The 15404-nt window shown below is 35.4% G+C and overlaps 1 protein-coding gene across 4 annotated transcripts in view; it reads right to left on the reverse strand.

The window, feature by feature from the left end:
* Positions 1–15404, reverse strand: part of SERAC1 (serine active site containing 1) — a 78743-nt gene that overhangs the window by 5168 nt on the left and 58171 nt on the right. For all 4 annotated transcript variants that reach the window (XM_007484811.3, XM_001371135.4, XM_056818994.1 and 1 more), the window contains 2 exons: positions 13681–13778; positions 5076–5258 (listed from right to left, as the gene is read on the reverse strand). In XM_007484811.3, the coding sequence (XP_007484873.1) occupies positions 5076–5258; positions 13681–13778 (281 nt within the window). The remainder of the gene's footprint in view (positions 1–5075; positions 5259–13680; positions 13779–15404) is intronic.

A 15404-nucleotide genomic window follows, 5' to 3' on the forward strand; every position in this document is an offset into this window, starting at 1 on the left:
AAATAGATAATTCTGATTATAGGAAATTAAAAAAAATTTTTTTACAGAAATAAAACCACTGTAGTCAAAATTAGAAGGAAAAAAGTAAAAGTGGAAAGAATTTTTTAGGTAATTTTCTTTGATAAAGGTCTCACTTCTCAAATTATATAAGGAACTGAGTCAAATTTATGAAACTAAAGACATTATCCAAATGATAAATGGTTAAATCATATGAATAGGCAGTTTAAGAATGAGAAATAAAATCTATAAAGTTAATGAATAAAATGTTCTAAATCATCACTGATTGAAGAAATACAAATTAAAACAGCTGTGAGGTAGCACATCAGACCTATTAAATTGGATACTATAACTAAAAAATCACAAACACTGGGGGAGATGTGGAAAAATAGGGACACTGATGCACCTTTGGTGGAGGAGTGAACAAGCCCAACCATTCTGGAGAACAATTTGGAACTATGCCCAAAGGACCATAGGACAGTGCACACTCTGACCCAGCAATACCACTACTAGGTCTGTTTCCCAAAGATACCAAAGGGAAAGGAAAATAAACTATATATACAAAAATAATTATAGCAGTTCTTTCTTTGGTATCAAAGAATTAGAAAGTAAGGGGATGCCCATCAATTGACGAATGGTTAAACAAGTTGAGTACATGATTGGGATGGAATGCTATTGTGGTATAAGATTTGACCCACAGGATGATATCACAAAAACCTAGAACGGTTCCAGAGTCAAGATAGCAGAGTAGAAACAGGGAAGCTCAAAACCACTGTGAGAGTCCCCTCAAAGCACTCTTAAAATAACACCATAAAATGAATGCAGGAGTGAAAGAACCAACAAGAAGACAGAGTGAAACAAGTTTCTTTTTCTTTTGTTTGTTCATTTAATTTAGAATATTTCCCCATGATTACATGTTTCATGTTCTTTCCCTCCCCTCCTCCTTCCCCTATCCCAGAGCCAATGAGCAATTCCACTGGGTTTTACATCTATCATTGTTTGAAACCTATTTCCATATTATCAATATTTGCAGTAGGGTGATCATTTAAAGTCAACATCCCCACAATCATATTCCCATCAAACCATGTGATCAATCATGTTTTTGTTCTGCATGTAAAGCAACTTTCACGAGAAAAATCTAAAAGGTAGGCAGAGAACATCTTGGGTACTGGGGTGAGAAGGGAGCACAGACAGCAGGGGGCTACAGCAAGGAGTGAGGAGTAAGCTAAGATTAAGCAACATCCAGATCCTGAGACCCTATGTAGGCAGAAAAAGGTCCAACCCAAAGCACACCCCTTGAGGTTCCAAGCAAATCTGCAGTGGAGTCTGAAATTCCAGCCCAGGGCAGTCTGTGCTGAAGCAGCCTGATATGTTTGGGCCCAGAGTGAGGCCAAGAGTCCCAGCCAGGGCCTGTGGTGAATACAAAGATCCAAGTTTGGAGTAGTTGGTGGCCCCAAAGCTGGGCCCCTTGAGCCTCTCATCAAAGGCTCAAGGGCAGGGCAATCTGCTATGTACATGACCCTGATTAAGCCCACAGTGAGACCAAAAGCCTACATCCAAATCTGAAGTGAGAACTTCAGCTATCAGCAGTCTCAAAGGTTAACTGAATGAGCAATGGGAGGTGGCTCTCAGAGCTCGCAGCCCTCAGGCCATCATACCATCATGGAAAAACTGAAACTGGTAAAAACTCAAAAAAAGCTAAGGGTAGCATCAAGGAAGGACTGAAGCTTAGGAGGGTACCCTAACCTCCCAGAGAACAAAGCCTAACTATAAAAAGGTTGGGAAAATGAGCAGACTACAAAAAGCACCTACCTATAGAGAATTTTATGGAGACAAAGAGCAAGGCACAGCTACAGAAGGGGACAATGAAAGCAAAGCTAACATACACAAAGTCCAAAAAAAATGTATATGAATTGGACACAGATTCTGGAAGAGCTCAAAGAGGATTTCAAAAAGCAATTAAGAAACACAGAGGAAAAATGGGAAAGAGAAATGAAAGCAGTAAAGAAAAAAATGGGCTAAATGAAAAGGAGACTCAAAAGCTGATGGAGAAAAAGCATTCATTAAAAATTAGACAGCTAGAAGCTAATGATTGCACGAGACATAAGCAATAAAACAAAATCAAAAGAATAATTAAAAAAGAAAATGTGAAATATCTCATAGAAAAACAACTGACCTGGAAAACAGATCCAGGAGAAACAATTTAAGAATTATTGGACTACCTGAAAGCCATAATAAAAAAACGACAACAACAATAACAAAAAACCATGGACATCATAATACAAGAAATTATCAAAGAAAAAATTATCAAAGAAAACTGCCCAGATATCCTTGAACAAAAAAATCATACAGAAATTGAAAGAATCCACAGATCACTCTAGAAAGAAATCCTCAAATGACAGCCTCCAGGAAGAAAATAGTTAAATTCAAGAGCACTCAAGCCAAGGAGAAAATACTCCAAATCTCCAGAAAGAAACAATTCAAAATACTATGGAGCTATAATCAGAATCACACAGGACTTAGCACAAGGTATGGAATGCCTATCATGGGATGGGAAGGCATGAAACATGATATTCGGACAGGCGAAAGATCTAGATTTCCAACATGGTCGCCTATCCAGCAAAATTGAATATATTCTTTCAGGGGAACAAATAGTCATTCAATAAGATAGAAGATTTCTAAGCATTCCTGAGGAAAAAACCTAATCTAAACAAAAAATCTGAAGTCTAAACATGAGACTCAAGAGAAGCCTAAAAAGGAAAATAAGAGAAAATTTAAGGGGCTCAATAAGGTCAAATTATATGTATCCCTACATGGAAAGAGGATACATGTAATTCTTAAATAGAAAAATCTGTAAAGTCTTATATAAACTGAGAATAAAAACTGTTTTGTTTTTCCTTTGTATTCCCAGAACTTAACACAGTGCCTAGCACATAGTGAGCACTTAATAAATGCTTATTAATTGATTAACTAATAAACTAATTGAGCAACATGTAGTTGTTTTTCAAGTAATGTTTCCACATAAATTTAATAATCTCAATATTAAAAGTAAATTCTTAGGTTTCCTAAAACAAAGCAAAATGATGCTTAACCCAATACTTCCATTATTTTAAATGGATTCTTCCTCTTATGAAGAAAACTGACTTAATTTTCTTTTTCTAAAGAACTTAATACTTTTATTTTGAAGTAGTTAAGAAGGGTATTAAAGTAGGTGCCCAGTTATTGGGGAACAGCTAAGCAAGTTGTGGTAACATACTGGGAATGGAATATTAGAAAGTGAAAGTAGGGAAGTCTTAAATTAATTGAATTAAAAAGAAGAGTACCAATATACATTATAACAATGAATATGGGGAAAAAACAACAAAACAACTGAAACTGAATACTGTAAAATTGCAATGACCGACCTTGACCCCAAACGGAGCAATATCTGATGGCATTTCCTTAATGTAGCTAAGATGGTGGAGTAAAAAATCCAGCCATGCCAACTCCTTCACACAGATCTAGAAAATGTACCAGAACCCTATACAAGAAATCCAAGAAAAAAGAAAGGCATTTTTCTAGCCCAGGCTGGCAAAGGGAGACAAAAAGAGAAGTTTGTTAAAACTCAAAGACAGTATCTAGTCAGAAACTGCTACATAGAACAACCTTGTGTAGGGAAAGGTACCAATTAGCAGCTCTCACGAACTAATCGAGATCCTGTCACTTTATCTCAGGCCCAGGTGAACTGAGGAGGGGACCTGTACCTGAGGGTGGTGGTCTAGGGTAAAGAGCAGTTATGGGCCCTATGCTATATACAGAAGCAACAACAACTTGTGTCTCTAACCGCAGGAAGTGAGTGATGATCAGTTCTAGCTTCTAGCCCACTATGAAACCTGCAACAGCATAACCAGGACAGGAATCCCAGATCAATGGGGAGCCTACAGTTTTTTTACTCTGAACCAGCTGAGCTTTGTAGTTGGTAGATAATCCATGAGTCCAAGAGCAGTCTACTGGAGCTCTAACTGGGTTAAGTCCACAGACCAAGGAAGATGAGGATGAGATAGAGGAAAGGAGGATATAGCAATCATGCTTTTTTGTCCACGATCAGACTACAATATGAGCACTAAAAGCCTGCAGGTCCACAGTCTGACCATTCCCTGAAATCCTATATAGCACAACCTATTTCCTACAGAAGAGTGCAGAGCCTGGTCTTAATATAAAGTCCAAAGTAATCAAGTAAGCTGGCAAAATGAGCAATCAAAAAAGGGATTCCAATATAAATAGCTAGTAAAGGGAACAGGGAAGAACTTTCAAGACAAATTCAGAAACCAATGACTCCAAAACATCTATGAGTCATACTTTGATGAAAGGCACAGCTTGGGCAAAACTTCAAGTAGAATACCTGGAAGAAATGAATCAAATTTTCAAAAAAATTTTAAAATGTTTTTATAAGTGAAAAGAAAGTGGTTGATGAAGAACTGTAAAGAAATAAGAATTCTGGAAGAAAGGATTTGAAAGGAAAATAATAGGTTGGAACAAGAAGTACAAAATGTTACTCAAGTAACACACACTATAACAATAAAAAAAATACACTATAATTTTACAGACGACCTTCAAAATATAAATTAAGATGCATCATGACAATTTCCTAATAGCTCTTTTCTTTAGCTTGCAAAAGAAAATAAATATTTAACTACCAGAAAGTCTCAGGATGCTAGAAGCTATATTGTATTGTATTGGTGAAGATGTGGAACAGGTGCCCCAGTGTGCTGGAGGGGGCTGCTCCCCGCTCTCCACAGCACTTGAAGACAATTTTCACATATCCAGCCCCTCTACCCAGCAGCCCAATGTAAGCACTTTCTCCCTCCACTGTCTGGGGTAATATGGGGACTCACAGGCAGGTTGAAGGTATAGTTTGGGCACATGATCTCTAAAAAGTTTGCCAATATAGTATACATATAAAATGTGATAACTTGAAGGAGTCATTCTTGAAACTGAATTTTTTTGTCCATTTATTGAAAACCAAGTTTCCTCTGTTGGTTTCTTATATAACTTGTTAATTTGACAAAGTAATCAAGAAGTAACAAAATCAGCATTACCCTTGCTGAGTTCTTTGACCTCAACTGAAGGAAAAAGCAGATACTTGATGTTAACAGAATATTCAGCCAAATGGGACCCATGATGAGGCACACTATAAAAAATTATTCCTCGGGTATTGTTTATTAGAGTATTAAGTTCTGGTTTCTTGGAAGCATCCACCAACATCTTTTTAACAAGAAGACCTAAAAGCAACACAAAAAGAATAAATGAATGTTAAGCAAGTACACACTAAGCTAGAAATTTTGTGTTCCTTTCTGTTTGGGATGGCAATCTAAATCTAGAAAAATAATGAAAGTAACCAAGTGAACTACTCATTGTATTTAGGCATCTCCCCTGTCTCCTTTATCTTGCTTCGAGAAAAGGACAGCTTTTGCATTTTGTTTTGCATCTTTAACATTTAGCACTGTGTTTACTGGCATATGATAGTGGCTTAATAAATGATTACTAAATGAACTAGACTATTGCAAGAGCCTCTTTCTAAGTGCTCTTGTCTTTATTTTCTCCTATTAAATCATTCTTACATCACTGCCAGATGAATTTTATGTTTAAATATTATCAGATTAAGCCTGTATTCAAAAACCTTCACTGACCACCTTAAAAAAAAACAAAACAACAAACCCTTTACCTTCCATTTTAGAATGGATACTAAGTATCAATTCCAAGGCAGAAAAGAGATAAAAGCTAGGCAATCAGGGTTAAATGACTTGCCCAAAGTCATACAGCTAGGACATGTCAGAGGTCAAATTTGAACCCAGGACCTCCCATCTCTAGGCCTAATTTTCTATCACCTGAGCTCCCAACTGCCCTACTGGTTATCTATTGATTAAAATATAAACATTTTCCTTTGGAATTTGTAGAGCTTCTATAATCTGGTACTATCCTACCTTTCTTTCATTTTCCTTTCCTCCATACATTCCATGCTCCACTCTCAATCGACTGGCTCAGGGGAAGGAAACAAACATTTATGAAGCAGTTACTTTGTTCCAGACACTGTGCTAAGCATTTTACAAATATTATTTTACCTTATCTTGACAACAACCCTGTGAGATAGACACTATTATTATCCCTATTTTACAGATGAGAAAACCAAAGTTGAGAAGAGCCACAATGGTCACAATGATGGTAAATATCTGAGGTGACAGATGACTGTGCACTCAATACAGCATCTAACACTGAGATGCCACAGAGCACAGGTCAATCCACAGCCACTTGTGCTAATTTTGGACTGACAATGAACACCAAGAAAACTAGAGTTTCTCTACCAGCCAGCAATACATCATCCATACGTGAAACCATCAGGTATGACAAATAGCAAAATTCTAACTGTTATGGATACATTCACTTCCCTCAGCAGTATAGGTTCCAGTGATGTACACAGAGAAAACCAGGTTACCACATGTCCTGCCAGAGGAAGCTCAGTGCTTGGGAGGCTCTGAAGGGAGTGTGGGAGAGAAGATTCAGGCTGTCTACTAAAGGTCTACAGAGCCAGTGTGCTGACCTCACTGTTACATGCCTGTGAAACCTGGACATTCTGCCAGCACCATGACATTGCTTCCATTTGAATTGTCTCAAGAAGATCATGAATATCGACTGGCAAGATAAGATAGTGGACACTAAGGTCCTTCTGAGCTAAACTGCCATGCATCCAAATTCTACTGCAGAAGGTACAACTCCGATTATTCGAATGCTAATAAGCATGTCTGCCTAAAAGACTATTTTATAGAGAACTCATAGAAGGCAAGAGCTCACACAGACGTCAGAAGAAGGGCATTTTGAAGGTCTATCGGAAGAACTTTTGATGTTGTGAAACATGGGAACATGGGCCCAGCACCATCCTGCATGGCAATTCCACATCAAAGAAGGATAGCTCCATCCTAAATGTTCATATGGGCCATTTGTGTTCAACCTGTGGTAGAGTCTTCTGAACTCATAGTGGTCTGATCAGGCAGTTAAACTGTACAATGACCTCAGCAGTGATACCATTTTGGTCCTATTTGAGTACAAAGGAAAGCAACAGACTAACCAAATGTATGAGGTCACCCTGGAACTCATTGCTCCCTCCACAGCATCATTCAGCAATAAGATTATTTTCTGTTTTTGAGGTAGCTGATGGCATAGTGGATAGAGCACTAGACTGAAAATCCAGAAGATGAGTTCAAATCCACTATCAAACCCTTTGATAGTGTGGCCCTGCGCAAATCATTTAACCCTTGTCTGCCTCCGTTTCCTCAACTGTAAAATGAGGATAATTAGTATCTACCTTCAAGGACTGTAATGAAGGTCAAATGAGTTCATATTTTTAAAATGCTTAGCACAGTGCCTAGCATATAGCTGGCACCTTTGATGATCAAAGCACTTCTTTTTATTTCATCAGAGGATGTCTTTACTATCTCTTTTCCTCACCAAAGCTAATCTCTTGATCCTATCCTATCTTGCTTCTTTCACTATCTCTTTCTCTCAAAAATATTTGATTTCTGGTTCTCCACTCATTCTTTCCAATCTTCTTACAAACATGCTTAGATCTCTCCAATGAAAAAAAGAACCTTCTCTAGACTCTTATATCTCATCCAACTCACCATTTACCTTCTCCTCAAACTCTGAAATCCAAAATCTTCCTTGAGAGGTATATGGGATAAAAGCATCCATGATTCCAAGGCATACATTAATTAGCCTTGGTAATCTTAGACTGGCAGATTCCTAAAGAAAATTAGTGAAAGTTAGGTGCCCTTCAGAATGGAGACACCAATCCATCCTTATGAAAAGTAAAGAAAGCCCCCTCCCCAAGCAGCTTTATATTCACTCTTTTCTTAACTGTGACTCAATACCTCTTCAAGACACACTTGTAAAGGAAACCTCATCTGGGAATTCCCTAGACCAATGAAATCACACATACTGTCCTGATCCATTATTCTTGACCCTACCTTCTACAACAAACACTATTAATCTCCCCATTTTTCTGCAGTATCTCTTTCTTTCACTGACACCATTATTTTCTTCCTTATTCCTTAAGGTGAGTATTCCTCAAGGTACTGTCCTTGATATCTTCTCTAACCACTCACCCTTGGTAAATGTTCTCAATGATTCAATTACTAATATGCAGATAACTCTCAAATTTCTATTCCCAGTACTGACCCCTTTTCTGAGTTAAATATCCATGTCTTCAACTGCCTACAGAACATTTCTATCTGAATCTTCCTCCAGCAACTAAAATTTATGTCCCAAACTCAGCTAATTCTCTTTCCTCTAACCTGTTCTAACTTATTTCTTACTGGATTCATCATTCTCCCAATATCCTTTTGTAACTCTGGAATAATTTTTGTCTTTCCTCTTTTCCTTGCTTCTCACATGAATTCATTAATGTCCTCTTCCTCTTCCTTATAACCAAAATATAACCAATAGCCAATAACAACCTTATAAACCAATGCTACTATGTATCTGGAATATTACAATATTACTGAAGACCTATTGGGCCTTCCCAATTTCTACTTTCTCCCTACTCTAATCCAACCTCCACACTGCTGCTATTCTTATATTTCCTTATGCATTTCTTTCATGTCAGTCCTCTGGTGAAAAGTGTTTGGTGACTCACTAACAACTACCAAATAAAGTTCGAATTCTTTTGCCTAGCCTTTAAAGCCCTCCAACTACCACTCTGCCTCCCACCCTTCATTTCCCCTTCAAATTCTATGCTCCATACAAACTACTCTGACTGTGAATATATTCTGTATTTTCTTGTCCCCATTCCTATGCCTGAACTATCCTTCTTCCTCTCTATGTCCACCTTATTTTTATTAATTAAAAAAATTAATTCTAATGCTTGTTCTCTTTGTGAAGTATTCTGTGATATCAGAAATGTTATTCTCCCTTAAAAACCCATATAGTACTATGAATTGCAGCATGTTTAAACTATTGTGTATTCTAGTTATTTGTGCCTTGTTCCCACATATAATTTGTATATCTCCCACAGTATATTGGGCTGCTATATAGTATAGTCTTAAATATTTTTCTTACTCACTGTGTCCACTCCTGACAGTTTAAACACCATACTGGAGACATGAGAAAGATGGAGTAGTGTTTTAGGGAAATATTAGGAAGAATGCAAATGGAAAAAGAAGAGGGACCTTCCTTTGCACTTATATTCTAACTGCTACCTGTCGCTTGCATTTGATTTCCTCTATTACATTATACTAGCCTAAGGGAAAGAACTTTTTCATTCATTCTATCATTAGCACCTAACACAGTGCCCCGCATGTAGTTATTTCATAAAAGTAATCCTTAGCAGAAAGAATGGTAAAGGAGAGCTATCCTTGAATTATTTTCATAGAATTTGTGATATTTCACCAAAGAACAGGAAAAACAGTCCAGCTCCCCTTTATACTGGTAATTATTAGAAGTTCCTTCCTATAATATACAGCAAACAGCAAGAAAAGGAAATAACAGTTAATTTTCTATATAAACTCAGCGTATTAAGACACCCACATTCAAGACCCTCCATAATCTAATTACTTAACTTTGTAGCCTTATCCAACTCTATTCTGCCTAATACTACAAACATTTCAGCAAAATTGGACTTCTTTAAAAAATAAATTTAATTATTTTACAAGAAACTATATAATGCAAAGTTCTACATATCAATTTTGTCTAGAAGTGGATAGTATCTTCCTTCATAGATCTTTTGTAGCTATTCATATAACTCAGAATAGCTTAATCATTCATATTTACTTTTTGAGTAATATTGCTGTTACTGTATACAACATTCTCTTGGTTCTGCTTGCTTCACTCTTCATTTCATACAAACCTTTCAATATTTTTCCTAAATCAACCTGCTTATCATTTCTTATAGCATAGTAGTATTCCATCATAATATATGCCACAACTTATTTAGCTACTTCCCAACTGATGGACATCCTCTCAATTTCCAGTTCTTTACCACCACAAAGAGAGCTACTATAAATGTTTTAGAATATATAGGTTCTTTTCCTTTTTTCCCCAATGACCTTGGAAAACAGATCTTATAATGGTATTGCTGGGTCAAAGGGCATATACATAATTTATAAATCTTTGGGCGTAATTGCAGATTGCTCTCTAAAATAGATCAGTTCACAATTCCATCAACAGTGTATCAATGTTCCAATTTTTCACATCCCCTCCAACATTTGTCACTTTTCCTTTTAGTCAATCATTTTAGTAAATCTGATTGGTGTGATAGTACATCAAAGTTGTTTTAATTTGTATTTCTCTATATGATTCAGAGCATCTTTTAATATGACTAGACACAATAGTTTTGTGACTCTGGGCAAGTCACTTAACCCTGTTTGCCTTGGTTTCCCCATTTGTAAAATAAGTTGGAAAAGAAAATGGCAACCCATTCCAGTATCTTTGCCAAGAAAACTCCAAATGGGGTCACAAAGAGTAAAACATAACTAAAACTACTGAATGACAACAATATATAGCTTTGATTTTTTTCCTCCAGAAACTTTGTTCATATCCTTTGACAATTTATCAATTAGGGAATGACCCATATTCTTATAAATTTGACAAAATTCTCTCTATATCTGAGAGATAAGCCTTTACCAAGAAACTGTCAATAAATATCTCCCCCAATTTTTTGCTTTCCTTTTAATCTTGGCTACACTATACAAAACCTTTTAAATATAATTAATTATTCATTTTACATCTCACAATGCTATTTCTTATTTATTTATAAATTCTTTTATCCATAAATCTGAGAAGTAATAAGTCCAATTTTCTCAATTATATATATGTGAATATATATATCTCCTGTTATATCTAGGTCATATATTTATTTAGATCATATCTTTTGAAATAGTTTGCAATATTGGCCTATATCTCATTTCCCTAAGATTATTTTCCAGTTTTCCCCAATAATTTGAACCAGTGAATTCTTTTTTTTTTTAACCTTGACCTTCCATCTTGGAATCAATACTATATATTGGTTCCAAGGCAGAAGTACAGTACAGGTTAGGCAATGGGGGTTAAGTGACTTGCCCAGGGTCACATAGCTTGGAAGTGTCTGAGGTCAGATTTGAACCTAGGATCTCCCATCTCTAGGCCTGGTTCTCAATCTACTGAGTTACCCAGCTGCCCCCTACATCAGTGAATTCTTATCTTAAATGCTTAAAACTTTACATTTAAGATCTGGCACTGCTAGGCCTCTTTACTTTACCTTTTTTTCCATTAATTTCTTTAATATTCTTCACCTTTTAGTCTTCAAAATGAATTTTGTTATTTTACCAAACTTAATAAATAATTATTAAACAATTATAATAGTATATATTAAATAGTACATATAATATATATTTAAAAATAATAAATTAAATAACCAGATTTAGATAGACTTCTTATTTTTACAATATTGGCTCAATCCACCTATGAACAATGAATGTTTCTCCAATTTTTTAAATGACTTTATTTGCACAGAAAAGTGTTTTATAATTAGGTTCATATAGTTTGTGTTGGCAGATATACTCCCAGGCATTTTATATTGTTTACAGTTATTGTAAATGAACTATTTCTTACTATCTCTTCTTGAAGGGCTTTGTAGGTATTTTTTAGAAATACTGATGATTTATGTCAATTTATTTAATATTCTGCCATTTTGCTCATTGTTCCGACTAGTTTTTTAGTTGAATTTCTACGATTTTTCAAATATACCATAATATCATCTTTAAAAAGAGATCGTTTTATTACCTCACTGCCCACTCTGATTCCTATAATTTCTTTTTCTACTCCTACTGCTATTGCTAGCATTTCTAGTACAATAAAATATTGAATTATTGAATAATATTGGTGATGAGCCATCCTTGTTTCACTCCTGATCTTATTGGGAAGGCACCTCATCTATTTCCATTATAAATAAAGCTAGCTGATGGTTTAGATAGATGCTTCTTAACATTTTAAAGAAAAATTTTAAAGAAAAAATTCATGTTTATGCTTTCAAGTTTTTTAAACTCTTACCTTCTGTCTTAGAATCAATACCAAGTTCTATATCCCAAAGAGATAAAAAAAAAGGGGGGGGAAGCCTATTTGTACAAAAATATTTACAGCTGTTCTTTTTGTGGTGGCAAAGATTTGAAATTAAGGGGGTGTCTATCAATTGGGGAATGACTGAGCAAATTGTGGTCAATGATGGTAATGGAATACTATTTTGCTATGAATAATGATGAATAGGATGCTTTCAAAAAGAGCTGGAAAGATCTACTTGAACTGATGCAGACTGAAATAAGCAAAACCTGGAGAACATTATAAACAGTAATAACAATATTGTCAAATGATTAACTGCAAAAGACTTAACTACTCTCAGCAGTACAATGATCCAGGACAATTCTGAAGGACTTGTGACAAAGAATGCTATCCATCTTCCAGAGAAAGAACTGTTGGAGTAGAAATGCATATTCTTTCACATTAATTGGTGTTTTTAACTGGGGTTTTGATTATATATGAGTATTCTCTTACAACAATGAACAATATAGAAATAGGTTTTGCATAATAATACATTTATAACCCAGATCAAATGGTCAAATTGCTTACCATCTCCAGGAAAGGGGAAGGAAGGGAGAAAGAACTTGGATCTTATAACTTCAGAAAACTTATGTAGAAAATTACTACTACATGTAATTGGGAAAATAAAATGTCTTAAAAAAAAAAACCGATACCAAGTTCCAAGGCAGAAGAGCAGTATGGGCAAGGTAAGTGGGGTTAAGTGACTCGCCCACAGTCACACAGCTAGGTAATGTCAGAGGCCCTATCTGAATCGAGGCTCTCTCATCTCCAGGTCTGGTTTTCTTTCCACTGATCCACCCAGCTGCCCCTCATGTATTTATTTATTTTTTTTCCTTTAAACATTATTTTATTTGGTCATTTTCAAACATTATTCATTAGAAACAAAGATCATCCCCCCCCCCCCATTGGTGATGCGTGATTCCTCTGGGTATCACACCCTCATATATTTTTAATAGGAATGAATATAGTATTTTGGTTTTATATCTAACATAATGGAGAATCTTTCTTTTTAGATAAGGAGCTTCTTTGGTCTCCTCAGCAAAGTTATGGAAAGGAATGCTATAAAATGCTGTATATTCTGGGAATCTAAAAAAAGTTTTTGCTGATGGCAATAAAATAAAAACAACCCTATGAAGCCACTTACACTCATTTATTATTGTTTTTATTTTTTTTCTTAAACTCTTACCTTCCATCTTTGAATCAATACTGTGTTCATTCCAAGGCAAGAGAGCTGGAAGGCCTAGGCAATGGAGGTTAATGACTTACCCAGGGTCACACAGCCAGAAGTATATGAGGTCAGATTAAACCTCTAAATCTCTAAGCCTGGCTCTCTATCTACCAAACAATTTAGCTGTCTCCTATTGTGTTTTTTTTTTAATCCCTGTTGTTTCTATTACATGATCTGACAGACTTATTTTCATATGCCAATAAAAATAACCATAGATTTGCATATCTGATCAAGAAGAGTGCCAGTAAGCAACTGAGTTCAAAGGTCTAGGTTATCTATTTACAATTTTAAGTAAAACAAATCAAAAAAATTGGCTAAAAAAGAAAGGAGAAGAGAAATGAAAATGTACATACCTCCCATGCTATGTGATACCCAGATCAATGGCCTATCTCCAACACCAGCAGTTCTGAGTTTACGAAGAAGTTCATCACTTCTGTAAGCAATGGACTTCCTGAGCAAAATGAAAACAGGCATGAGACTGTGCAAGATCAAATTTTTTTTATAGCAGACATTTTAAATGTTAATTGGATGTATGCTATAGATTTCATTTTGTCATTAAGGGAAACATTTTTTTCTCATCTAAATTCTGAAACTGTTCACTTATTAAACTTTTAACTTATTACAGGGGACATAAGCTGGCATTTCTATGATCAAGCTAAGTTCTGCTAGCTCCTAAAAATGATCCTGTCATTTTGTACATTTGTATATATTTATACAGAGTACAAAAAATTCAACACTTTCAAAAATGTATTACTCAATAATTAGGTTGTATATGAAGATATAGTTCATATGTACCAAACTACAGGATTATCTTTCTACGTCTCAATATTTTTCTATCTAAAACCATCTAGTCCCTTCATAAGTTAGTCTTGACACAGTTTTGGAATATTCACATATATTCTTGTTACTGAACAATAGTTTTTAAAGTGTTCAGTTCTTTTTTTAATTACCCCGTATTACCTAGTATTCTTATGTACTTATCTGATGTGATAATGATAAACCCTGAAAATGAGGCTGCTTCCTAAATGGAACCATTTATGGAATCAGTTCTCTATTTAAAATGTTTTTATCATCTATTATATTTTTGCTTAACCACATTGTTGTTATTAAAAAAATTTCTAATTCTGTTTATTTCACTCTGTACTAGTTCATATAAGTCTTCCTAGGTTTTTCTGAAAACTTCTTTCATTATTTATTAAATCACAATAGTATTCCACCTTATTTATATGCCATAACTTGTTCATTCATTCCCTAATTTATAGGTACCCTCACAGATTATGATTTTTTGTCACCTCAAAAATAGCTCTAAAAATTTCTGTACCTCCTTAGAGTTTATTTGGCTTGGGACTAATCCCTTCCTTAATTAATCTTTTCTCTAATTCCTCCTTCCCCATTTCTCTCGTATTACCTAATTGAGTGAAATGTACTTCTATATCCAGCTGTAATTGTGTATTCTTCCTTCCTTCCTTCGGTCTGTTCAGATGAGTGAGGTTCAATTCCCTCCATTCTTTCATTGTATAGATGTCTACTTGGCACACCCTGATTATGTGGGATAATTTTCCCTGACCTCTTTCCCTTCCCCCCCTGATGAATTCCTCTTCTTCTCTAACAACTTTTAAGATCATCAAGAAATAACAGAATCAGCCTCTGCCTAGGCCTTTGTAATAAGGATATTAGAATATTGATTAAGATATTGATTAAAATTAGATCTTATTTTAATTCCTTATTACACCTATCTAATTAGACTTCCTCTATGACCTCTCATGCTAACAGGGTTCAAAGGGGACACACGAAATCACCACCTCATATCATGCTCATTTGTATTTACTTTTTTTCATATTTTTTCACATTTTTTTAAATTTCCATATTTCTCTTAACTCTTATTTGAACTTCAAGCTCTGGTCTTTTTAATCAGAAACACTTGGAGGTCTCTATTTCATTAAAAATCTATTTTCTGGGGCAGACAGATGTCTCAGTAGATAGAGCCAGGCTTAGAGAGGAGAGATCCTGGGTTCAAATCTGGCCTCAGATACTTTTTAGCTGTGTGACCTTGTGCAAGTCACTTAACCACAATTGC

The sequence above is a fragment of the Monodelphis domestica genome, chromosome 2 (genome assembly GCF_027887165.1).
Source record: "Monodelphis domestica isolate mMonDom1 chromosome 2, mMonDom1.pri, whole genome shotgun sequence".
Lineage (NCBI taxonomy): Eukaryota > Metazoa > Chordata > Mammalia > Didelphimorphia > Didelphidae > Monodelphis > Monodelphis domestica.